This window comes from Eurosta solidaginis, chromosome 1 (genome assembly GCF_040869045.1).
Source record: "Eurosta solidaginis isolate ZX-2024a chromosome 1, ASM4086904v1, whole genome shotgun sequence".
NCBI classification, from domain to species: Eukaryota; Metazoa; Arthropoda; class Insecta; order Diptera; family Tephritidae; genus Eurosta; species Eurosta solidaginis.
The window spans coordinates 224,556,897-224,582,573 of record NC_090319.1 but is presented as its reverse complement, the minus strand read 5'-3'; the positions used below and the strand labels follow the sequence as shown (position 1 = coordinate 224,582,573).

The window sequence follows — 25,677 nt, the reverse complement described above, 5'->3', positions numbered from 1 at the left end:
GTGAAGTGGCGCCAATAATTATACAGCTAACGGGCCGATTCTGAGCCTGAGCGTTACCGGTAAAATAGTACCCAGAACAATATGTAACTGAAAATCGTTACCAGTTCTTTTATTCGCTATTTTGGCCAAAGTGGTAACGCTGTCATCACCGAAAAACCCACCAATGTCTGTGGTGAAATTTAAAAGTTGGATTTCTCTCTTTATCCATGGCGGAACGATACAAAGAGGCAGCATGCGACAGCTGAATATAAACGTTCTTTATTTGATTTGATACATAACTTCCGGCGCAGTACGATTTTGACAATTGTCCATCGAATTTACAAAAACAAAGTATATGGAATTTTTATTTATTGTAGGTATGTCACCATGCTGCCATCTTATATGGTTCCGCCATAGCTTTACCGAAAATGTGTCACTCGTAGATACGAGGTTAACGAATAAACGAGACGATGTGTATATATGTACATACATGCATACGTTTTCACATAGCTATATTGTAATTTATTATGTGAAAGTACATAATGTAAACAAATATATAATATATAGCAAGAGGCAACACTTTTTTACTATTATCTTTACTTATTTGCGCTTACAATTCTTTGTAGTGTGTTGACTTCTTTCTGACAGGCACTCGCTTAAGTGGGCATAACGGGAAAATCTGGGTTGCCATTGTTGTTTCGGTTGAAAAAGGTCAATTAGGGTTCTGTGCAGAGACGTAAAAGATTGAAACAGGGTTTATGTAGTCACAAAAGTGTTGCTCCTGTTCCACAGCATTTTAATTTTATATCATGGCGAAAAGTGTTCAGTTCAGAGTTATTGATTTTAATTAAAAGTTTAATTTATTACGGAGGGTTACTCCTTTAATTGTAAAAAGCAGAGAAAACGTAGAGCTTTTCAAATTATTGTGAAAAACTTCTTAATTTGAATTTCTGTACCCAAGTTCACTATGAAAACTGAAAAATGTACACTTATTGAAAACTCATTTGCACACACAATTTACACTTTGAATTTAATTGTGTTTTTATGCACAAAATTTTGAAACTAAAAACAAAATTTTCATTTGTAAGAAAAAATAAAGAAAAAACTGCCTAATGTCAAAAACCCCTATCGAAATACAAACTGTCTTGTTTGTTTTTAATGAACTACGGAATTTTTCTTGTATTTCGTTAGTTTTTTCAAATATAGTTCACATACTTTCATCAGTATTGGAACCTTATTGGCTCCCTCGACAAAAAATATAAGAGAAAAAAAAGAAAAATACATAGACAATAAAGTAGCGTCATATAGGAGTTTGATTTGTTTGCAATTACAGCACCATTATATTTGCAGAAGGCTTTCACAGCTACAAAAATTAAGGCGGATTTAAACAGACGCTTTGGTTGTGTTGCATTCATTAATTCATCTGTCGGGCGAAGTATCGAAAAATTTACATAAATGCTTTGGTTGCGTGCCTACGCTAAACTATATTTCAAAAAACTAACGAAATACAAGAAAAATACAACCTTTCATTAAAAACAAACGAGCCAGTTTGTTTTTCGATAGGTTTTTTTGACATTCGGCCGTTTTTTCTTTATTTTTTACAGACAAAAGAAAGTTTTTTTTTTAGTTTTAAAATTTGGTGCATAAAAACACAATTAGAATCAAGTTTCTTGTGAAAAAAGTGAACCATTAGAGAAAGAAATAATTTTCGCGTGTTATTTGCATTGTTTTATTGTTAAAAGTGTTAATGTAAAAATAAAATGTAAAACATAAACAAAAACATGACAAACTCGCTAATTAAGGGGGAATAGTGGCCTCGCTTTTTCATGATAGAAATTTTTTTTTGTGTTTTGAAGTTCCGATAAAGTTTCGTTAGTTTTTTTAGCTTCAAATCATAGCAGAAATAAAGTAGTGTCATATATGCTTTTGAAGTGACCAAAGCGTTTTATATAATTTTGCCCTTATGCATTTGTGTAAACAGCCTTAGAAGTGAAATTTTTCCATGTTGCACGTGTGGCGCTTTATATTTTGACTCTAATTTAAATAAATTTTGCTTTCCGTATGTTTCCGCATTGTTGCAGGCTACAAATCTAGTATTCTTATTTCCGCGGAAATATATGCCACTATTACATCTGTAAATACTACAAAGTTTTATTTAACTATTAAATGCAACTCAGCTTGAAGTACTCTTAGGTACCAAAAATGCAACTCTAGACCTGAGATTTGCATCAGGTGAGCGAGGCTGTTTGTAGTTTTGACGTTTATCGCTTAGTTGACACACTTGGTATAGGTACACTATGGTATACACCAGGCATCGGCAAATTGGAAATGCAGATGTGTTATTGAGAGCGCGACAATCGCGCACATCACTTGATGAATCGGTTTGCTTAGTTCATTCACTTATTATCAAACAACAAGAGAAGATCGTTTGTTATTATATTTTTAATGCGCACAATAGGAAGCCAAAGGTTTATATAATTAAATACATTGGCGCATAATCATAGTCAAAATAAAATAGATTTTAAATTTAGTTGCAGCTTTTCGAGATAATTTTCTATGAGCTATCTGTCAAAAAAGCTGAAACTAAATTTAAAACCTATTTTATTTTGACTATGATTATGCGCCATTGTATTTGCGCAAAAGGGTTGGTCAACATTAAACATTTTTCGCTTGTGTGCATTAAAAAAATTAACAAACGATCTTAGCTTGTTACTTGCTGATAACATTCGTTAACATTGCGAACGACGCACACAATCGATGTTGCTCCGCCAAATGCACTGATGACCTGATATGAAACTTCTCGCTCTCTGAGAGCGTGTAAAAATGTCCATTTTTTATAATATTGGCCATAGATGTCATCATGCTCAAAATAAAATTTGGGCATTTCAGAAAAACTTTGGGGTATTTTACATGGTAAAGGTTTAATTTATGATTTTCACCGAAAATTTGCTCAAAATTGTCCTTTGGAATATCAAAAAACTCGATAGGTTACTTTTCTTGACTTTCCAACCCAAGTACTTTTGTAGTACAAATATAGCAGTCCGTTGAATGGCAAGTTGGTTCCCTCCACTTCATTGGTGTAATAAATTTCATATGTCGCCTAAATAGATAGTTTCAAAAATTAGTCAGGAATTCATTAGAAGGGAGCAAATTCCTTTTAATGCATAGCACATTTTTGTTCCGGTTTCCGAAAAAATCAATTCGACTCGACATGTGGTACACACAGTATTCGGTGTCCATGGTTTTTAGGCTCAATTCCGAAATACTTATAGTATGTAACTTTCAAAGAATTTGAAAACACACATCGCATCCTTTTAACGATAAATTGACCGCAGATGAAACAGAACATATCTGGATCATTTGTACACTCAAAGTCTCGCGCCTTTTTATTCATATTATATTTTTGAGTAAATGACGGGTTATAAACTGCAATTATAAACTGAACAGTATCCGGGGAGCCTTGCAGATATTATGAAGGAACAAGGCGCATGGACTATTATGTATACTTAGATCAAGTAAAAATTCAAGCCTACCTAGACAAAAAGGTTCCCTAGTTCTACAAAGAAAACACTACCTGCCTTAAAAATATGCTCTTGCTTGAAATGTACCTGGGTTTGAGAAACGACACTAACAGTTTTTTGTATCTAATAACCCTTCGAAAATCTACCTGCTAACTGACTGATATACGAATACTAACACATACATATGTACTAGTAGGGTATTAAGTATTAAATGGATATAATTACTTGAATTCTTATAACTTTTGTATTAGTCCATCGATTTTGTTGAATGAAAGATTCTTTTTTGTAATAAAACCGAGCTTAGAGAGAAAAAAAATCTGCAAAAAATAAAAAGTTTTCGAGATCCTTCCTCGCAAAGTACAATTTTTTTTATATTTTTACAAAATAAATTAAAAAGTCCGTAATGATTGTTCGTTATCTTTGAATCTGCAGGGCCTAGCAAAAAGTGTAGTATGCACTATATTATAGCAAATTTTGTTACATTTTAAAAGCTTCAAACCGTTTCGGAATTGCTTAATTCGTTCTTGAGATATGTATGATTAAGTGGACCCAATTTTTTTTTTTTTGGAAAACGGTAATCGTAAATATCTCAAAAACGATACTATAGAATTAAAAATGACCTTGATTTTCGGAACCAGACTTTACATAGGAATTTCATAATGGCGTCTCTGGTGCAGAAAAAAAATTAGAATTTGTGATCCAGTGTAATTGAACATTCAAATATTATAAACAGTTTTCAAGCTCATAAATTCTTAAATATAAGGTGAAAATTTAACACACCTTTAAACATATAAATATATATATGTTAAATTGAGCCCGTGTTCACAAAAACCTACATATACGCAATGAAAATGGAACTTCCATAATAAAAATCTACCAAACACTCAAAATAATATAGAGACGGAATGTCTCAAATTGTGTTGTTAGCGTAAAAATGAGATAAATTGAAATAAGCAAATAAACCAACACAAACAGGATAGCATAGTGGTTAAGGCAACTGCAGTTTCACTGAATTATCCCTGGTTCGAATCTAGGTGAAACCTTTGATAACATTACGAAATTGCCGACGATAATTACGTGGCGGTTTTCGAAATGGTATGTACCATCGCAATATGCCAGCAAATGTTTCTTTCTTTTCAGTTCATCTGAAAACAAAAATAATAATTGAACATTTAACTATTATAAACTGATGTTAATCTCATAAATGCTTAAATATTTATATTTTAATAATTCTCCTTTTATTTGTTGTCTTTTAGGGTTCTCAGCTATTTGCGATAAGACAAAAAATTTTATCGGAGGAAAGTACTGAAGGCACAATTTTTCTACTGGGACCACTTGACTACGAAAACCAAGCGATGCACCATTTAAAAGTATTAGCTAATGTAAGTATCACGACGGGATAACGCACAAATACTTAACACAGATTTATACGCCAATTACACGGCTCAAGTATCCTTGTGCCAATTACCAATTTGCACAAGGATTTGCCCGGTGTATGCACTGGTTGCGCTATTTGCGCAGCGAACTGCGCTAAAATGAAAACGATTTTGATATTTACGCATGTCTGCAAATATTGCACATGCTTTTTTCTTCGTGTGTGGTGAATGTTATACAGTTTACCTGTGGGCTTCTGATAACATAACATCAGTAATTGTTGCTTAAAAATGTTAATATCGAAGGCGTAAGGACCATCTCTAGCTTGTAACAGGAATTCACATAAATTCAATAATACATAATAATTTTTTATACAATTAGAACACATGTTTCATTTGTTACGCTAGTTGAAAAATGAATTTTGCGCAGTGCTGCAATGAGTTGAGCTGATCTTGCAACTAAAAAATATATATTATTAATAGAATGGAAAATAAACGCTTCTGGTGCAAGTTTTTCGACTTATAGTGTAAATTACCAGCACTGTGGAAAAAAATAGTGTTTTTTTTTATAAAATTAGTGCCTTTTTTCACAATTAAAACACATTTTTCATTTGTTGCGCTACATTAAAAATGAATATTGCGCAGTGTTTTTGAGCCGTGTAGGTATGTCAAAATTTTCATTTGTACAAATTCCGTCGTTCTATATTTGCGCATGGCTTTTGTGTCATGTACATAAACGCTTTAGTATCGTTGCTTCCCCTGCAAAAACGCTCCACGTCATCTGACTAGTCATTTTACGGTCATTCCACATAGTCACATTTGTATGGGCGTGAGTGGATTTTGTGACCAAATTTTCTGTTTTGTTCCTATTAATGTGACAGAGCTTTCCGCTCCCACTTATAGGATGTGAGCATAGCATTGTTCTGCTCACACACGTCACAATGCTCGTCAAATGGCGGTCATATTTTCGGTCATTTCACTCTACATTTTCGAGTCATTTGACAATCAATTTTACTGTGGTTCTACCATTTCTATAACCGCCGTATTACTTGAATTTTACCGCCGATTTACTTTACCTGGAGCAGCCACATGAATAAAATAACAACCAAAAAATTTAATTTCCAATATTTATTTATAATTATATATACCTATTTATATATAAACATTTATTTAAAGCATTATATGTACTATTTATTTATAATGTTATATTACTTGAATAAATTTCTATACATTAGATTTAGTCATTTTTTTTTAAATAAAGAATATGATATATGTGGGAATATAGAACAATCTATCTAATCTTCATTACTATTACACTGTACAGACTTTGATGTAATCGAGTGAGCGGATACTGAAATTTACATGAACAGAAAAGATATAAATAGAGCTACAAGCAATCATTTTTAAAGTTTTACATTTTTAAAATTTTCAAATTCATTTTAAACTCTGTCACATTTTTTCAATTTTTTAATAAAAAAAACTAATAATTGTAATAAACATTTATACAAGTGACCATATATATGTGTAAAGGAAATAAATATAGTTAAATTCATAGCTCTTTTTACAAGGAAATCATTTTATCAGTAAACGGTCTCTTGAGATCCGACTTTAGTTACAACTTCGCTCAGACACGGCCTTATTAACAGGGTGTCTGAGATACGTCCTCCTAAACAAAACTTTTGAGTGTCGACCTTTCAATTCGGATAGGTCGATACATGTGTTTTCAAAATTGCCAAAAATTTCACAAAAATTACATTGATTTTACTGAATTCGATATTAAAAGAAAAGTAATTGAGTTAGTTTTCCTTTGATGTAAACTTCTATTCGAATATAAATTTAATCTATCCAAAAATTTGATCGTTACAACTTTAAAAACGTGTTACAATGGGCTCTTTCATACATATATGTGTTTACCAAAATTGTCAAAAAATTCATGTAAAATTGCATTGATTTTAATGAATTTGCTATTAAAGGAAATGTAATTGAATGACTTTTCCGTTGGTGTAAACTGCTATTCGAATAAAAGTTTAAATCTATTCAAAAAATTTTGTGTCGTTACAACTTTAAAAAAGTCTTACAGTGGGCTCTTTCACTACACATATGTGTTTACCAAAATTGTCAAAAATTTCATGAAAAATTACGTTAATTTTAATGAAGTTGCTATTAAAAGAAATTTAAATAAATAACTTTTCTTTTGATGTAAACTTCTATTCGAATATAAATTTAAATATATCCAAAAAGTTGACTGTCGTTACAACTTTAAAAAAGTCTTACAATGGGCTCTTTCACTACACATATGAGTTTATCAAAATTGTAAAAAATTACGTTAATTTTAATGAATTTGTTATCAAAAGAAATTTAAATAAATTACTTTTCCTTTGATGTAAACTTCTATTTGAATATAAATTTAAATCTATCCAAAAAGTTGACTGTCGTTGCAACTTTAAAAAAGTCTTACAATGGGCTCTTTCACTACATATATGTGTTTACGAAAATTGTCAAAAATTTCATGAAACATTACATTAATTTTAATGAATTTGCTATTAAAAGAAATTTAATTAAATTACTTTTCCTTTGATGTAAACTTCTATTCGAATATAAATTTAAATCTATCCAAAAAGTTGACTGTCGTTACAACTTTAAAAAAGTCTTACAATAGGCTATTTCACTACATATATGTGTTTAAAAAATTGTCAAAAATTTCATGAAAAATTACATTGATTTTAATGAATTTGCTAATAAAAGAAATGTTATTAAATTACTTTTCTTTTGATGTAAACTTCTATTAGAATATAAATTTAAATCTATCCAAAAAGTTGACTGTCTTTACAACTTTAAAAAAGTCTTACAATGGGCTCTTTCACTGCATATATGTGTTTACAAAATTGTCAAAAATTTCATGAAAAATTATATTGATTTTAATGAATTTGCTATTAAAAGAAATGTAATTAAATTACGTTTCTTTTTATGTAAACTTCTATTCGAATATAAATTTAAATCTATCAAAAAAGTTGACTGTCGTTACAACTTTAAAAAAGTCTTACAATACGCTATTTTTCACTACATATATGTGTTTAAAAAATTGTCAAAAATTTCATGAAAAATTACATTGATTTTAATGAATTTGCTAATAAAAGAAATGTTATTAAATTACTTTTCTTTTGATGTAAACTTCTATTCGAATATAAATTTAAATCTATCCAAAAAGTTGACTGTCTTTACAACTTTAAAAAAGTCTTACAATGGGCTCTTTCACTGCATATATGTGTTTACAAAATTGTCAAAAATTTCATGAAAAATTACATTGATTTTAATGAATTTGCTATTAAAAGAAATGTAATTAAATTACGTTTCTTTTTATGTAAACTTCTATTCGAATATAAATTTAAATCTATCAAAAAAGTTGACTGTCGTTACAACTTTTACCTTCCATGGTATACGATTGCCAGTAAAAAGATGCAGAAATTTAATGGTTAAGATACAAGCTTCTATGAGTGCCTCTTTGGCATCATCCAAACCAGATACATCAGACTGAGAAGACTTCACAACCTTCATAAATCAATCTTTTGCTGTTCTCCCCATTCCGACTGATGTCCGGCAAGGAGAGCGTGCGTTCCGCAAAGTCATCGGCTCAGCGTCTGCACGCATTATTCCGGATGGTAGAATACCTGAAATCATACCGAATTTCCCGGCTGAATCCGCAAACTTAGCAAGAGAAGGTGACATGGCGAGACATCTCAACCCTAGAGACCCCCATATTAGGAGTATCAACTCGGATATTATGCGGCTGGTAAATGAACACAAACGTACCAAATGGGAGGAGCATCTAAGAAATTGCAACCTCTCTGCGGGCGATCAACCGTCAAATCCTTGTCTAATCCAACTAAACACAACCATAAAATATCTATTGCCTTCGGCGAAAAAACTTTATCTGATTCGAAGATATCGCTCCTTTCGCCAGTAGCGAAGTTATTGGAAACCGTTTTGCTCCCTCATTTCACCGCAAATTTCTACATATCAAAACAATCATTTCCTATGCCGACGACTGTACGATAATGGCAACAGGACATGGCCCTTCAATTGATGAATTAGTTTCTAAAATAAACAGCTATCTCCCCGATATTTCTACTTTCTTCACCTCGCGCAAGCTGGCATTATCACCGACGAAATCCACGGCCACTGTGTTTACGACGTGGAAGGTACAGATGTCGCTAATATTGAACGTACGCGTCGATGGTGTCACACTACCGACTGTCCGTCACAGTGGTGTAGTGAGGTTTTCTTGTGCCCGCGGAAAAAATGCAGAGTGCAATCAACGAAAGAAAACTATGCTGCAAAATAAACATTTATATCCCTGATTTAATGTACATACGGCCATATTGTTCGACGTGGACCTTGCATATAACACAACAAATGGACAGCCACTTCGATGGCACAACGTTTCCACTGTGGAACCCCAACAACTGCATCCGTAATTACCTACAATGCACAAAGATGCATAAAAATCCTCAAATCGCTGCAACGGAAAAAGTTGCAGGGCTGCCAAATTTCCCACTTAGAACTGCCACGGAATATCTTCTTAAGACGTCTGAGCACCGAGGAATCCCAAAAGACAATTGATTGATGTAGTTGCGCCTCCAAGGTAAATAAGAAGACATCTGCATAAGCCCTATGATCTGATCTGGTGTAGCATGATCCAGAGCAACACGAACGCAGAGTCTGTGATTTCCTTCAAACTCAGGCTCCCGCCTTTGCAGACATCGCCGAAGAGGAATGCACACTTCCGAAGGATATGCGCGTTACTCTGCCCCAACTTCGATCTCTATGTATGGCCCCAGCCTGGTGTATAGCACAAGTCATATGTTCGTATGTAATGTGGAACAAAAATCTGTAATAGCAACTTTTTTTTGCTAAAACCATATTGAAACTGCTCGATTTCTTGCACCTCCATTAGAGGAATTTATTAAAAGTTTCTTGAGTGTTTTAGCCTATTAACCCAGGCGAGGGATTTATACAACAAAAATAAGAACCATACATGGACGGACGGGAAAAAGACTACGCCACCTAGTTCTGTCGATGATACGCAGGAAAATGTATATGTGCGCTGCTTTCTGCATGCCATAAAAAGAAAATCGGGATGTCCCACCTAACGCCAAACTGGGGGAAAAAGGTGTCGGAAAAATTCGACTTACACAAATTAATATTTCGCAGTTGGACTAGGTGAATCGTCCAGCTGCGAAGACCTGCAACAACTCTAATGATGGGAGTAAGATGAATGCTGGTATGAACAAATTATGACCACGCATGGTTAAATCGCACAAAGTAAAAAAAAAAGCTATTAACCGAACTAAAAAAATGAATACCAAATTTGCGATCTACATTATTTATTTTTATTTTTTTTTCGAGCATTTTTAAAAGTCAAATACGCTAAAATTTTTGTTTGTATCCTTTGGTTTGGCATTTGCACAAAGTTTTTGAGAGAGATTTAAAATTTTTTTTTTTAAATCAAAAAATCATTACGAGAGAAGAGAGAATTGTTTTACCTTCCAAGGTAAGGTTACGTTTAAGTGGCTGCCTCCGCTGTCCCAGCGGAGACTCACGTAGGCCATTGTGGCCCGTTTTGCTACTACGTGGAGGCCCCTATTTCCTATTTTCCTACTTCCGAAGAATGTTTAGACCCCAGTGAGGCTAAACCAGCGCGTTTGCCTAATGAAACGTAATATGTCGTTTGTGTTTGTAGATTCAAGCTCCGCAAGGCACCCAAAGGAGTGTCTGTGGAGGCAACGGTACCTGGTTTTTGACAGTGCGGGACAGTGGCACAGATAGTGCTCTAAACTTTCTATCTCCTCCTCTTCCCTACAGCTGCGGCAGAAGTCATTTGTATGTAGGCCCATAGAGGAACCATGAGTGGCCATGAGACAGTGACCTGTAAGAAGGCCCACTAGTGGGCTTATAGGGATACGGTTTAACAGTATCACCGATTGCGATCTCTTTTCATCCAGCTTAGGGCAGATTTGGTTGGATATTCTACATGTAGGTTCCACGGCCCATCTGACGTTTGCTTGGTCCGTGAATAGAGACCGTAGGCAGTGTTTGCAGGTGTTTAGGGGAGGGCTGGCCCAACCAGCGGGGTTTATTGTTTGCAGGTTGGTGCCTTCCGTAGCCAGCTCATCCGCAGCGAAATTTCCTGAAATGTGACGAGGTGTTACTGCATTGCAGGGATTTTATGGCAGCTTGGCTGTCCGAGAAAATTGAAATAGAATTGCTCACCTGCAAAAGATAGAGGGCTGCTTCCCAGATAGCTATAAATTCAGTCTGAAAAACACTGCAGTGGTCGGGTAAGCGTAAGCTCTCGCTTAGATTGAGCTTCTCTGAGAATATTCCGCTGCCGACTCTGTTGTTCAGTTTAGAGCCATCTGTAAAAACGGAGATTTCGTGAGATCCCGGATCCCTGCTGTTTGCCCACTCCTTCCTCTCTGGGATTCTTGTGGAAAATTTGTTGTCCCAGCAAGGGGACGATATTGTATGGTCCAACTTTAAAAAGGTTTCGGGGACCTGCTTCAGGATCCGGGTGTGACCAAACCAGCAGTCCCTCCATGGTTCGATTGCGTTGAGCCTTGCCGCCTTGCAGGAGGTACAGTATTTTCCATATATATCAGTGGGGAGAAGGAAAAATATGGTTTCAAGAGCTTTGGTGGGAATGGAGGGAAGGGCACCACTAGTAAACATCGCCGCCACCCTCTGCACTCTCGTTACTTTGCTCTTGTTAGATTCGATATCGAGTGCCGTCCACCATACGGTGACGGTGTAGAAGAGTATGGGTCTCACCACTGCCGTGTAGATCTAATGGACGATGCGGAGCTGGAGACCCCACATTGTTCCCATTGCAGACTTACAAGCGTAGAGAGCCATTGTGGCTTTTCTGGAACGCTCCTCCGCATTTCGCTTCCCGTCTAGCGTTTTTTACCTTCCTATATTTTTATCATGGGCTGAAGATATCATCTATAAGTAGACTCAAATACATATTTAATAATAATATGATTATAATACATTAGTAATAATATACATTAGTAATAATGAGATAGTTAAGTTTGGAAAAATACCTTCACCATACGAGATTATAAAAGTAAGTAATACTAACGCAGGTGTAGGTTCAATTTCTTTTCTACTGCGAAGTAGTATTTTGCAGACACATATTCCTGTAAAAAGTTCTGCTCCATCGAAATCTGTATTATAAAATTCACCCGAGTCCTTACAATTTCGTCGCTATTATCCCCGTTTAACAAATTTCCAACTTCTAAGAGAAATCAAAAATCCAAAATTAAGGTAATTTAGTCGTGTAAGTCTTGAATGTATTTTTCGTTGAAGACGATCGAGAAATTTCACATTCTGCGGAAAGACCAATATCTCTAGCCGATTTTGCGGCGCGTCCTTTTACGTTTTACTGTATCAATATCCCATTTTTCACAAAGAGACTTCGCTTTTTCTATTGCTTCTTCTCGAATTTCGGATTCACATTTGACAGTTTTGTTAAAGCATTTTTTAATAATTCCTATCGTAACGTTGAACATGAGAAAAAAGATGTATGTTTTCAACTATTCCCCAACCTGTGAAAAGTGTTCCGGATATATGGATGAATTTTTTAGTATAGAAAATTTTTTCCAGAAATCAGTCATAATAAAAATACAAACTATCCCGGAAGTTCTGCTTTGCGTACCATTTGGCGCCCCCTGTGAGTAGCCCCCGGGGTAAGATGCCCCCGGGACAAGATGCCCCCTAGCCCCCTCACTACGCCATTGGTCAGTCACCCAATGATCTTAGGGGTAACGTTCGATAATACTCTAACCTTCAAGGCCCATGCCACCGAGATTGTTTCTAAAGTACAAAGTCGCAAAAAAATCCTCAAGTCGTTTGCCGGCAGCACATGGGGAAAAGATAAAGAAACTTTGCGAACTACGTAGAAAGCAATTGGCCGGCCGCTCATGAGCTGCGCATCACCAGTCTGGTCGCCTGGTCTTAGAAATACACACTGGAAAAGGCTACAGGCCTGTCAAAATGCTGCAATCAGAACTCCCACCGGATGTCACCTTATGACCCCTGAACACCACCTACATATTGAGGCTAAAGAGCTCAACATTAAAGAGCACAACGAAATGCTAAACAGGCAGTTTTTGCTAAATTGTCATAAACCAGGACATCTTAGCAAACAACTGCTTGATCTAGGACTGCCTCCACGGGGATTAAGGGAACATCTCCATAAGCACTATGACGAGATCCCGCACCTGCCAACACAGCCGTTTCATTCAGACACGCATAAACAGGCCCTAAGCCAAATCCACACAGAATCGGTAAACGCCTTTGCCAGGACGAGCCCGGTGAACCCCGTTATTAATGTACAATATGCCGCCCTTTTAGAAGAAGAAAGCACTCTATCAATGGAGACACGGGTCACCCTGGCCCAACTTCGCTCTGGATACTGTAACAGGTTAAATTCTTACTTGTCCAGAATTAGCCCCGACACATGTAATGTATGTCCTGCATGCGATGTGTGCCCACATGACACCAACCATATTTTCAATTGTAATGTGGAACCTACGCCCCTGACATCTATCTCCGTACGGTCCGCCCCTGTTGAAACAGCCAGTTTCCTTGGAATCCCGTTACAGGAATTTGATGACAATTTGTGAGTGGTCGTGCTCATTGAATGGGACGAAGAACGTTTAATACAAAAATAACACCAACAATAACAACAAAAACATGATCAAAAACCCGTTCACGAGGCAGTCGAGCTAATACCAAAAGGTGCTGGTACCGAAGTCAATGCGGAAAAGGATATCCGTAACAATCTCGAAGCTCTCTGGTACTATTTTTGCCGTTAAAACTTTAAGAGAACGACAAAGACCGTTTGTCTGTGAGCCTGAACTATACAGGGTGTCGCTGTAACAGTAAGTACACCCTCAATTATTTCACATTTTTGCAGTACTTTTGTTACCACTGCTATATTGTTAAGGTAGTGTTTTACTTACTTTGAACTTGATTTTTTGCCCTTCTTCAAATATTCCTTAAGCTTCTCTGCACGATCCAGGTACTGTAAGCATTTGAAACGAATCGAAAATCCTTGGCTTTTGCCCCTTGTGCTTCATCTAAATCGGAAAATTGTAAAAACAGCAATTTAAATATTATTTTAGTATACACATACTCACATTTAATAGCATGCAAAAAATACTCAACGCCATGCTCGTACAGACGCAAAGCTTCAGCAATATTTATTGCGATCTTCTTCCGTCGCTTTGGCCATCAAGATTTGTTTATGATAATGAAAATAGTTTATTAAAAGATAGCCGGTCAATTATGTACTTAACAGCAGTATAAATATGCTTTTTGACCATTATTTGCTTAGTGCAAAGTTAAATTAAACTCCGCTATTTCGGCTCAACGTTTCGCTAAGCACCTTAGCTTCTTCAGGAGCGAAACTGAATTTATTTAGTAATTTTTATCACAAACCAGTAATTTTATAACAACAGCAATGTACATAAAAGAAAGTTATTAAAAGAAATTTTGGTTAGAATTTAGCAAACAGATTGTTTAGTGAAAAACTTACATATATGAATGTATGTATCCCTAGATTACATTAGGCGTCACAAATTGCACAATTTTAGTATAAACTAACTAAGTTATTCAAGAAAATTAAAAGTATAAAAATGGTACTAGTAATATGTAGTACACTTGTCATTAAACTGGACTTTGATCATCAAACATAATTGGTATGTTTTGTTTACATATGTACGTATGTATGAAAGGCTGTTTTCAGTGAATACCTAAGAATGTGAAAATGTAAACAAAAACTTTATAAACATAAAAGATATGCGGCGGAGATGTCAGCTGTGTCTTCCTTTCTATTAACAGTTCTCTCTCTATTTTGCATAATTCTTAAGCTTTCTGTTGTGTATCTCACTTTTTCCCGCCTTTCCTTGTCCAATATTCTCGCTTTACCTAGATCAACAGAGTGTCCGCTTTCCGTTGTGTGTTGCGATAGTGCTGTATTATATTTCTTTTTATTTATATCCGACTCATGCTCTTTGAGTCGAATACCCAAGGTGCGCTTTGTTGTACCTATATATATTTTATTACATTTTTCGTGTTCGGTTCCTTCACATGGTATTTCGTATACTATATTGTTGTGTTGTGAAAGGGGGATAGGGCTTTTTGTTTTAGTGAAAATACTTTGTAGAGTTCGATTTGATTTATAAGCCAAGCATGTGTTATTTTTGTTGTATGGTATATCAGAGCCGAAGTTCTCTGTTAATTTTGGTATGTAAGTCACACTGAAGAACTTCTTCGTTTGGCTTGCAGTGCTTGTTGTTGAGAATCTGCTACTTTTGTTTTCTATTTGTGCTATCTTATGCTGTATAAGATTTTGTATCAGGGTACTCGGGTAATTATTGTTTATTAAGATCTCACGGATTTTATTAATGTTGACATTCCAAAATTGTTTATGGCTAATATTTAGTACTTTTTCGATTAAGTTGGATGCCGTGTTGACTTTGTATTTGAACGGTTGGGCTGACAGAAAATTTATGAGGCGCCCCGATGATGTTGGTTTCGTATACCAATCTAATACTAATTCCTTTTCCTTTCTGTGGATTCTTATGTCTAGAAAGGGAATATTGCCGTTCTGCTCTATTTCAGAAGTGAATTTTAGTTTGTTATGGTATTTATTTAATGTGTCTAATATAATGTTCAAATCGTTTCTTTTAATTATTGCAAGGATGTCATCCACGTATTTGACTATAAATATAATAATATATACAATTTATAGTCAAATACGTGGATGACATCCTTGCAATAATTAAAAGAAACGATTTGAACATTATATTAGACACATTAAATAAATACCATAACAAACTAAAATTCACTTCTGAAATAGAGCAGAACGGCAATATTCCCTTTCTAGACATAAGAATCCACAGAAAGGAAAAGGAATTAGTATTAGATTGGTATACGAAACCAACATCATCGGGGCGCCTCATAAATTTTCTGTCAGCCCAACCGTTCAAATACAAAGTCAACACGGCATCCAACTTAATCGAAAAAGTACTAAATATTAGTCATAAACAATTTTGGAATGTCAACATAAATAAAATCCTTGAGATCTTAATAAACAATAATTACCCGAGTACCCTGATACAAAATCTTATACAGCATAAGATAGCACAAATAGAAAACAAAAGTAGCAGATTCTCAACAACAAGCACTGCAAGCCAAACGAAGAAGTTCTTCAGTGTGTCTTACATACCAAAATTAACAGAGAACTTCGGCTCTGATATACCATACAACAAAAATAACACATGCTTGGCTTATAAATCAAATCGAACTCTACAAAGTATTTTCACTAAAACAAAAAGCCCTATCCCCCTTTCACAACACAACAATATAGTATACGAAATACCATGTGAAGGAACCGAACACGAAAAATGTAATAAAATATATATAGGTACAACAAAGCGCACCTTGGGTATTCGACTCAAAGAGCATGAGTCGGATATAAATAAAAAGAAAAATAATACAGCACTATCGCAACACACAACGGAAAGCGGACACTCTGTTGATCTAGGTAAGGCGAGAATATTGGACAAGGAAAGGCGGGAAAAAGTGAGATACACAACAGAAAGCTTAAGAATTATGCAAAATAGAGAGAGAACTGTTAATAGAAAGGAAGACACAGCTGACATCTCCGCCGCATATCTTTTATGTTTATAAAGTTTTTGTTTACATTTTCACATTCTTAGGTATTCACTGAAAACAGCCTTTCATACATACGTACATATGTAAACAAAACATACCAATTATGTTTGATGATCAAAGTCCAGTTTAATGACAAGTGTACTACATATTACTAGTACCATTTTTATACTTTTAATTTTCTTGAATAACTTAGTTAGTTTATACCAAAATTGTGCAATTTGTGACGCCTAATGTAGTCTAGGGATACATACATTTATATATGTAAGTTTTTCACTAAACAATCTGTTTGCCAAATTCTAACCAAAATTTCTTTTAATAACTTTCTTTTATGTACATTGCTGTTGTTATAAAATTACTGGTTTGTGATAAAAATTACTAAATAAATTCAGTTTCGCTCCTGAAGAAGCTAAGGTGCTTAGCGAAACGTTGAGCCGAAATAGTGGAGTTTAATTTAACTTTGCACTAAGCAAATAATGGTCAAAAAGCCTATTTATACTGCTGGAAAATAGTTTATATTAGTAAATAATAATAAAAGCACCAGCAGCGCGACTTTGACTTTCAATAATAACGCTTATATGATTTGGAATCTGATCGGGTTCTAAACGGCGTTGGGCTTCAGCATACTGTTGCGGCTGCTGATACATACCAGTACCAGGTGCAGATGGTTGCTAAAGAAAGTAATATAAAAATAATCATCAGCAATATTTGAAATATATTAGTTGTATTAACATACATTATAACCAGGTCGTCCGGGTATTGGGGGTGACCCGGCATGGGTAGCTGACTATTGGCATTGGCGCCTGTCCAGGTTGTGTTGGTGGGATCATTTTACCCATGTAAACACCTGGTGCACCTGGTTGTTGTAGAGGATAATCTGGCTGTTGAGGTTGTGGTGGAGGATAACCAGGTGGACCAGGTTGTGGTGGATAGCGCGGCTGTTGTGGCATTCGCGGATAGCCAGGCTGGGAGGTTGTTGCTCCTGCTGTTGTGGCATTGCATAACCCGGTTGCTGTTGTGGTATATACCTTGGCATAACTGGATGTCGTGTCATTGCGCCACCTGACCCAGTAGATGCGGCTGTTGCATAGGGTGTTGTGGTGGCGTTTGACCGGGTTGGGGCGGCATTTGACCAGGCTGTCGTGGCATTGGACCCGGTTGCGGTGGCATTTGCTTTTCGCCTGTTTGCTGGTACGGAGATGTAACACCGCCTGCAATTGATGTTGGAGGTGTAGCTGAAACTGGTGGTTGACCAATTTTAGGAGGAGCAGTCTAGAAAAATAACAACATTTATTAGACACAAAATATTAAAAAATATATGTTTGCGTATTTTGCTTGTTTTGGTGGTGGAAAATGAGCCAAGCCAGGTATATTTGCGCTATTTATAGTCATCTGATTGGTACCACGACCATTTGACCATTGGCATATTGACCAGCTATAAAGTTATTGTATTATTCGGTTGTTCTTGGTACCGTTGTTGCGCTTGCATGCCAGTTGGTGGTCCATTGGATAATGGTAGAGGCTCTTGCTGAGCAGCATTATTTGAAGGAGCACCTGGCAGGTTAGCATTTGTATATGGTGTATTGGGTTGCGGAACAGTCGGAGCCGGTTGCTTCAATGAAATCATGGATAGGCCGCTCATAGAATTTGTTAACTGTTGGATAAAGAAAAGGCGAAAAATAAATATATGATTAACATCGTTTGATTTATTGTGCAAGCTTAAGTAAATTATTGAATTACTTTAAATTTCGGGAGGCGCGAGCTGGAACAGATTCATTTTTAAAATGACCCGCCCAATCGCCTCTAGTGTTATATGTTCTTGCATATGATAGCGGATTCATTTTATTGACTTACTTATTTTATCATTGTCCGAAGATATTTGTAGTTCAAATTGGCAAACAAAACTTTTCCACCGCCGTCTTAAGATGTTCAATTAGAAATGGCGGACTCGCAGAAAATTTTTTTGCACGCAACAATGACATATTTCACCATCCCTATGAATGTAATAGGTTCGAGAGAGCGCGATACAATGTGGGAAAGCTAAAATTGTTAACATGCTATTTCATTTGCAGAATTTTCATTCCAAAACGTCAGCCCTGTTAAAAATTCGTGTGGCTGTGTGTGTTTTTGGTCACACGGTTTTTGCAGGGTTCGCTTTGACTTCGCCGTAACAAAACATTGCTGATTTCTAATACTGTTTTCACACAGAAACTTAATGATCTCATTTCACCTGCTAATGAAATCGTAATTTTTTTGCTTTCACACAGAAGTAACTGCTCGATTAGTATGAAGGATGAGACAGACAATCATGGCGGAACGATACAAGGTGGGAGCATGGTGACATACCTACAAACAAAAAAAATTCCATGTACTTGTAAATTCGATGGACAAATGTCAAAATCGTACTGCGCCGGTAGTTGATGTATCAAATCAAATAAAAAAGTTATAATCAGCTGTTCGATGCGGCCACCTTGTATCGTTCCGCCATGCAGACAATGAAATTTGCTTTCACAAATGACATTTTTAAGCACTGAACACACCAAAAACTAAGAAGCGGAAACGGAAGCGGAACGCTGCCAACAGAGTTGCATTGTGCTTTTGACTTCATTAGGTATTCGATTAGCTACTAATGAAATAATAATAGATTCGAATTTTGTAGGGAAGATTGGGCTCAATAAGCGTCTTAATGTAGAAAATTGCCTTTATTATTCAATAAGCCGTCTGTGTGAAAATACTATAAGCTTTGAATACTAGATAACTTGGGTAGGAGGATGTCATAATCCAAACATAGTTTCATAAAGAAGTTTCCGTTGCTAACTTAAACGCCAAGGCCATTGTAAAGGCTTATAAGTTACATACATATACACACATATGTAAGCGGTGCGTTCACTGTCGCTCATCTGATCAAAACACTTTTAATTTGGAAGGGATTTAGCGCAGAGCCAGGTTAGAACTTCACTACTATCGCAGTAGGCTTACTACGTTTTAGGGACAATTTAAAAATCTACTACGCAACTGTGACTTACACAGGATCTGTTAAGATTTTTCAGAAGGAATCGACGAAATATTAAAGAAAACCGATGCCTTTGCCACCGCTACCTATGGATTCACAAAAACGTCTGGCTAGGTGTGATTTTTGTAAAGAGTTTTATAATCGGAATTAAGTTGAATAATTTGATATTTATATAACGTTGAACGATTTGATATTTTCTGCTATGAGAGAACACTTTTTCAAATACGGCCGGTCCTTGAAGACCTCGCATAGGCTGAATGGATCCATAGTATTACCAAAAAAAGGTTTGCTCACGTACCAAACATAAAACCTACGTCACAAGCGATTACCCATGATATAAAATAACTTCGCTACTTGCCAATTGCTTATTCATTTATTTACTAGCCTTTACTCGCGGCCCCGTCCGCATGGAGAAAATGAAATATATGGGCAATTCACGTTAGCCTGCTTATCAAGTTATCTGTTCAAAATTTTTTTTCTGTCTAATGTAAAATACTACAATAATACAATTACAATTGTAATACAATTTTTGTAATGGTGTAAAACAAAAACTAAATGAGCAGGTAATCTGATACGGCCCCAAACGATCCCGAAATTATCCAGAAAAAGCCACGAAATGACCACGACGATATCGGGGACGGATTCCGAAAACCATCCAGAAATTTTCCCGGAAGGGTCTCCAAAAGGTACAGGAAAAGTCCCAAAAAAGTCCCGAAACGATAACGACACGGCTCTAGACTGATCCAGAGAACCACACAGAAATGATCCCTGAAGGGTACCGAAATAATCCCAAAATAGTCCCGAAAAAGTTCGGAAATGACACCGATGGGATCCCGCAGGAATCCAGAAATGATCCCGGGAGGATCCAAAAATGATCCCTTAGATAGTCCCGGGCGGATCTCAAACACCATCCAGAAAATATCCCGTAAGGGTCCCTAATTATACCGATATAGTCCATAAAAAGTCCCACAATGACCCTGACGGACTCCCGGACGGATCCCGAAAACCATACAGAAATGATCCCGGAAGGGTCCCAAAATGATCCCGAAATAGTCTTGAAATGACCCCGATGGGTTCCCGCACGGATCCAGAAATGACCCAGGAAGGATCCCAAAATTATACCGAAATAGTCCCGAAAAAACACCGAAATGACCCCGACGGGATCCCGGACGGATCCAGAAATGATCTCGGAAGGGTCCCTAAATGTTTCCTGAAATGTTTCAGAAAAAATCACGAAATGACCACGACGGTATCCGGACGGATACTGAAAATCATCCCGAAATGATCCATGAAGGGTTCCAAAATGATCCCGAAATAGTCCCGATGAAGTCCCGAAATGATCCTGACGTGATCCCAGACGGATCCGAAAAACATGCAGAAATTATGCCTGAAGGGTCCCCAAATGATCCCGAAAAAACCCCGAAGGTTTCATACGCGATCCCGAAAACCGTACAGAAATTATGCCGGGAGGATCCCCAAATAATGCCGTATTAGTCCCGAAATAACCATGACGGGATCCCGAAAACCATTCAGAAATAATCCCGAAAGGATCCCCAAATGATCCCGGAATGGTTCCGAAAATGTTCCAAAACAACCCCGATGGGATCCCGAAAACTATCCAGAAATAGTCCCGGAAGGGTCCCAAAACGATACCGAAATAGTCCCGACTGGATCCCGGACGGATCCCGAAAACCATCCAAAAATGATGCCGGAAGGGACTTCAAATTATCCCGAATAGTTCCGAAATGACCTTGACGGGATCCTGGACGAATCCTGAAAATTTTCCAGAAATGATCACGGAAGGGTCCCGAAATGACCCCGACGGGATTACAAATAATATGAAGCTAATTATAAAAGCATGTTAATAAGGCAGCAGGCGCGTTGAAGCGCATGAAGAGTTATAAACAAACACACAAACATACAGGTAAAGCTAATAAAAGCGTGTTAATAAAAACAATTGAAGGAGGGAGGATGGCGGAAGGAGAAGGAAAGCACCACTGATGTTTTATAATGTGTAAAAATTATTAAAAAGTAATTGTGCGAGGGTTCTTCGACCCCCCCCCCTTTACATTAAAAAAAAATTTTTTGTCAGTAGACTATTATCTGTGTCCCAAATGCCATCAAAATCCGTCTAGCCGTTCTGGCGTGACGAAAAAATATAATTGAATTATAACTGTTCCTAAGGGGGAGGACCTCCCCCTTTCAAAAACATATAGCTGGTAGATCCTTCTATACTATTGGCTATATGTGTGCCAAATTTCGTCCAAATCCGTCCTGCCGTTCTTGCGTGATTGAGTCACGAAGAAAACCTCTGGACATTCAAACATACAAACATCCAAACATTAGCATTTATAATATTAACTAGCCTTTACCCGCGGCCCCATCCGCAAGGAGAAAATAAAATATATGTGCTATTCACGTCAGCCTGCTTATCAAGTTGTCTGTTTAAAAATTGTTTCTGTCAATGTATTTTATTTTTTAATACAGTAAAAAAAAGAACTAAATGAGCTGATAGGCACGCTTACATGAATAGTACAATACACTTTTTTGGAATAAAAAAAATACATTTTGTTTTTAAGTTAGATTAATTGATATGACAGGGTTGAAAGAATTACTACTCATAGAACAAATGAGTGAAACTACAATTAGCTAAAACCAAAAAGAATTTTTTAAATGAAAGTAGAGTTGCTTTTTCAGGTATTTAGTTGGTTAAAATATTACAAAAATTGTAATTATAGTTGTAACAGTTCGTTACAGGATTCATTTAAAAATAGAACGAAAGCTGTATTAAAGATAAAACATACTGAATTTTAATTACGAATAATTTGCATTAAATCCACGGCCATGTGTGCTCAATTACCCGTTTCGAAGAGACCTAAAATGATCCCGGAAGGGTCCGTAAATGACACCAAACTAGTCACGAAATGATGCCGACGGGATCCCGGACAAATCCAGAAAACTATCCAAAAATGATGCCGGAAGGATCCCAAAATAATCCCGAAGTAGTCCGGAAAAAGTCCCGAAAAACTCCGACGGGATCCCGAACAAAACCCGAAAATCACCCAGAAAGTATCCCGGAGGGGTCCCAAAATGATTCCGAAATAGTCACGAAAAAGGCCCGAAATGACCCTGACGGGATCCCGAAAACCATCCAGAAATTACTCTGGAGGGATCCCCAAATGATCCCGGAAAAGTCCCCAAACCATCCAGAATTGATATCTGAAGGTTCCGCAAATGATCCCGAAATAGTACGGAAAAAGTCCCGAAAAGATTCCGACGGGATCCCGGAAGATCCCGAAATCACCCAGAAATTATCCCGGAGGGGTCCCAAAATGATTCTGAAATAGACCCGAAAAAAGCCCGAAATGACCCTGGCGGGATTCCGAAAACCATCCAGAATTTATCTCTGAAGGGTGAGCAAATCACGAAAAAACTCAGACAGATCCCGAAAATCATGAAGAAATTATCCGGGAAGGGTCCCAAAATTACCCCGAAATTACTCCGACGGGATCCAGGACAGATCCTGAAAATCATCCAGAATTGAGCTCTGAAAGGTCCGCAAATAATGCAGAAATAGTCCGGAAAAAGTCCCGAAAAAACTCCGTCGGGATCCCGGACAGATCACGAAAATCACCCAGAAATTATGCCGGAGGGGTCCGAAAATTATTCCGAAATAGTTCCGAAAAAGTCCCGAAATGACCCTGACGGGATCCCGAAAACCACCCAGAAATGATCTCTAAGGGCAACTGACCCCGAAATAGATGTTAAAAAGTCCCGAAATTACGCCGACGGGACCCCGAAAACCATTCAGAAATTATCCCGGAAGGATCCCCAAATGATGCCGGAACAGTCCCGAAATTACCCTGACATTTTCCCGAAAAAGTAAAAAAATAAACACGACTGGATCCCGGGCGGATCCCGAAAACTATACAGAAATTTTCCCGGAAGGTTCACAAAATGATCCCGAAATTGTCCCGAAAAAGCCCCGAAAGGACCCCGATGGGATCCCGGACGGATCCCGAAAAACATCCAGAAATGATCCCGGAAGAGTCCCAAAGTGATCCCGAAAAAGTCCCGAAATGGCACCGACGGGATCCCGGACGGATTCAGAAAGCCATCCGGAATTGCTCTCAGAATGGTTCCAAATTGACCGCGAAATAGGCCTGAAAAAGTCCCGAAATTACCCTGACGGGATCCAGAAAACAATCCAGAAATTATCCCGGAAGGATCCCCAAATGATCCCGGAAAAGTCCCGAAAAAGATGCCGGAAGGGACCCCAAATGATCCCGTAAAAGTTCCGAAATGACCCCGACGGGATCCCGTGCGGATACCGAAAACCATCCAGATATGATACCGGAAAGGTCCTCAAATGATCCCCTAATAGTACTGAATTGACCCTGACAGAATCCCGGACGGATCCCGGAAACCATCCTGAAGTTATGCGGAAAGGGACCCCAAATGATCCCGTGTAAGTTGAGAAAAAGTCCCGAAAAGACACCGACGGATTCCGGAAGGATCCCCAAAACCATCCAGAAATGATGCCGGAATGGACCCCAAATTATCCCAAAAAAGTAGTGAAATGGTCCCGACGGGATCCCGGACGGATCCCGAAAACGATCCAGAAAAGATGCCGGAAGGGACCCCAAATGATCCCGAAAAATTCCCGAAATTACCCCGACGTAATCCCGGATCATCCAGAAATGATGCCGGCAGGTACCCCAAAATGATCCCGAAATAGGCCCGAAATGACCCCGTAGGGATCCCGGACGGTTCCCGAAAAGTATACAGAAATTATGCCGGAAGGTGAAATGATCCCCTTAAAGAAATATGAAAGATGAAATGATCCCCTTATAGTCCCGAAATGACCCTGACGGGATCCCCGACGGATCCCGGAAACTATCCAGAAATGATGCCGAAAAGGTTCCCAAGTTATCCCCAAATAGTCCTGAAATTACCCTGACGGTATCCCGGACGGATCCCGAAAACCATCCGGAAATGATGGCGAAAGGGTCCCCAAATGATCCCGCATTAGTCGCGAAAAAGTTACGAAATGACCCCGACGGGATCCAGACGGATCCCGAAAACCATCCAGAAATGATGCCGAAAGGGTCCCCAAATGACCCCGTATTAGTCGCGAAAAGTCCGGAAATGACCCCCACGGGATCCCGGACGGATACCCAAAACCATCTAGAAATGATGCCGGTGGATACCCCGAAATGATCCCGAAATAGTCCCGATATGACCCTGTAGGGATCCCGGAAACTATCCAGAAATCCGCAAAAGTCCCAAAATGACCCCGACGGGATCCCGGACGGATCCCGAAAACCATCTAGAAATGATGCCGGAAGGTACCCCAAATGATGCCGAAATAGTCCCGAAATGGCATCGACGGGATCCCGGACGGATCCCGAAAACCATCCAGAAATGATGCCGGAAGAGACCCCAAATGATCCCGCAAAAGTCCCAAAATGACCCCGACAGGATCCCGGACGGATCCCGTAAACCATCCAGAAATGATGCCGGAAGAGACCCCAAATGATCCCGCAAAAGTCCCGAAATGACCCCGACGGGATCCCGGAGGGCGGATTGCGGGAGGAGAAGGAGAGGACCACTAATCGTTTTTCCAAAATTGTTTAGATCTCGATCTGTATGTACCAGATACCAAAAACTATTGATTTAGGAGAAAATGTATATTGAGTTATAACAATTTATAGATTTTACACCAGAGGGGGAGAGGGTGGCGGAGGGTGTCACTGCTAATTTTGTAAGCCCTCGACTTATTTGACAAATTGAGTCTGTAATATTGGTGAAGGCCCGTATACGTAAAGTTATAATGTGTAAAAATAATTAAAAAAGTAATTGTTCGAAGGGGTCGTGGGAACCCCACCCCCCTTTCTATGTTCGAAAAAAATTTCGCTAGTAGACTATTGTTTGTGTCCCAAATTTCATCAAAATCCATGTAGCCGTTATGGCGTGATTCAGTCACAAAGACGAAAAAATACAATAATTATCCTAGGGGGCGGAGACCTCCCCCCTTTAAAAAAATATG

At 37.7% G+C, this 25,677-nt stretch overlaps 1 protein-coding gene across 4 annotated transcripts in view; it reads left to right on the top strand.

Moving 5' to 3' along the window:
- Positions 1-25,677, top strand: part of Cad86C (Cadherin 86C) — a 2,678,031-nt gene that overhangs the window by 715,725 nt on the left and 1,936,629 nt on the right. For all 4 annotated transcript variants that reach the window (XM_067760173.1, XM_067760172.1, XM_067760174.1 and 1 more), the window contains one exon: positions 4,757-4,882. In XM_067760173.1, the coding sequence (XP_067616274.1) occupies positions 4,757-4,882 (126 nt within the window). The remainder of the gene's footprint in view (positions 1-4,756; positions 4,883-25,677) is intronic.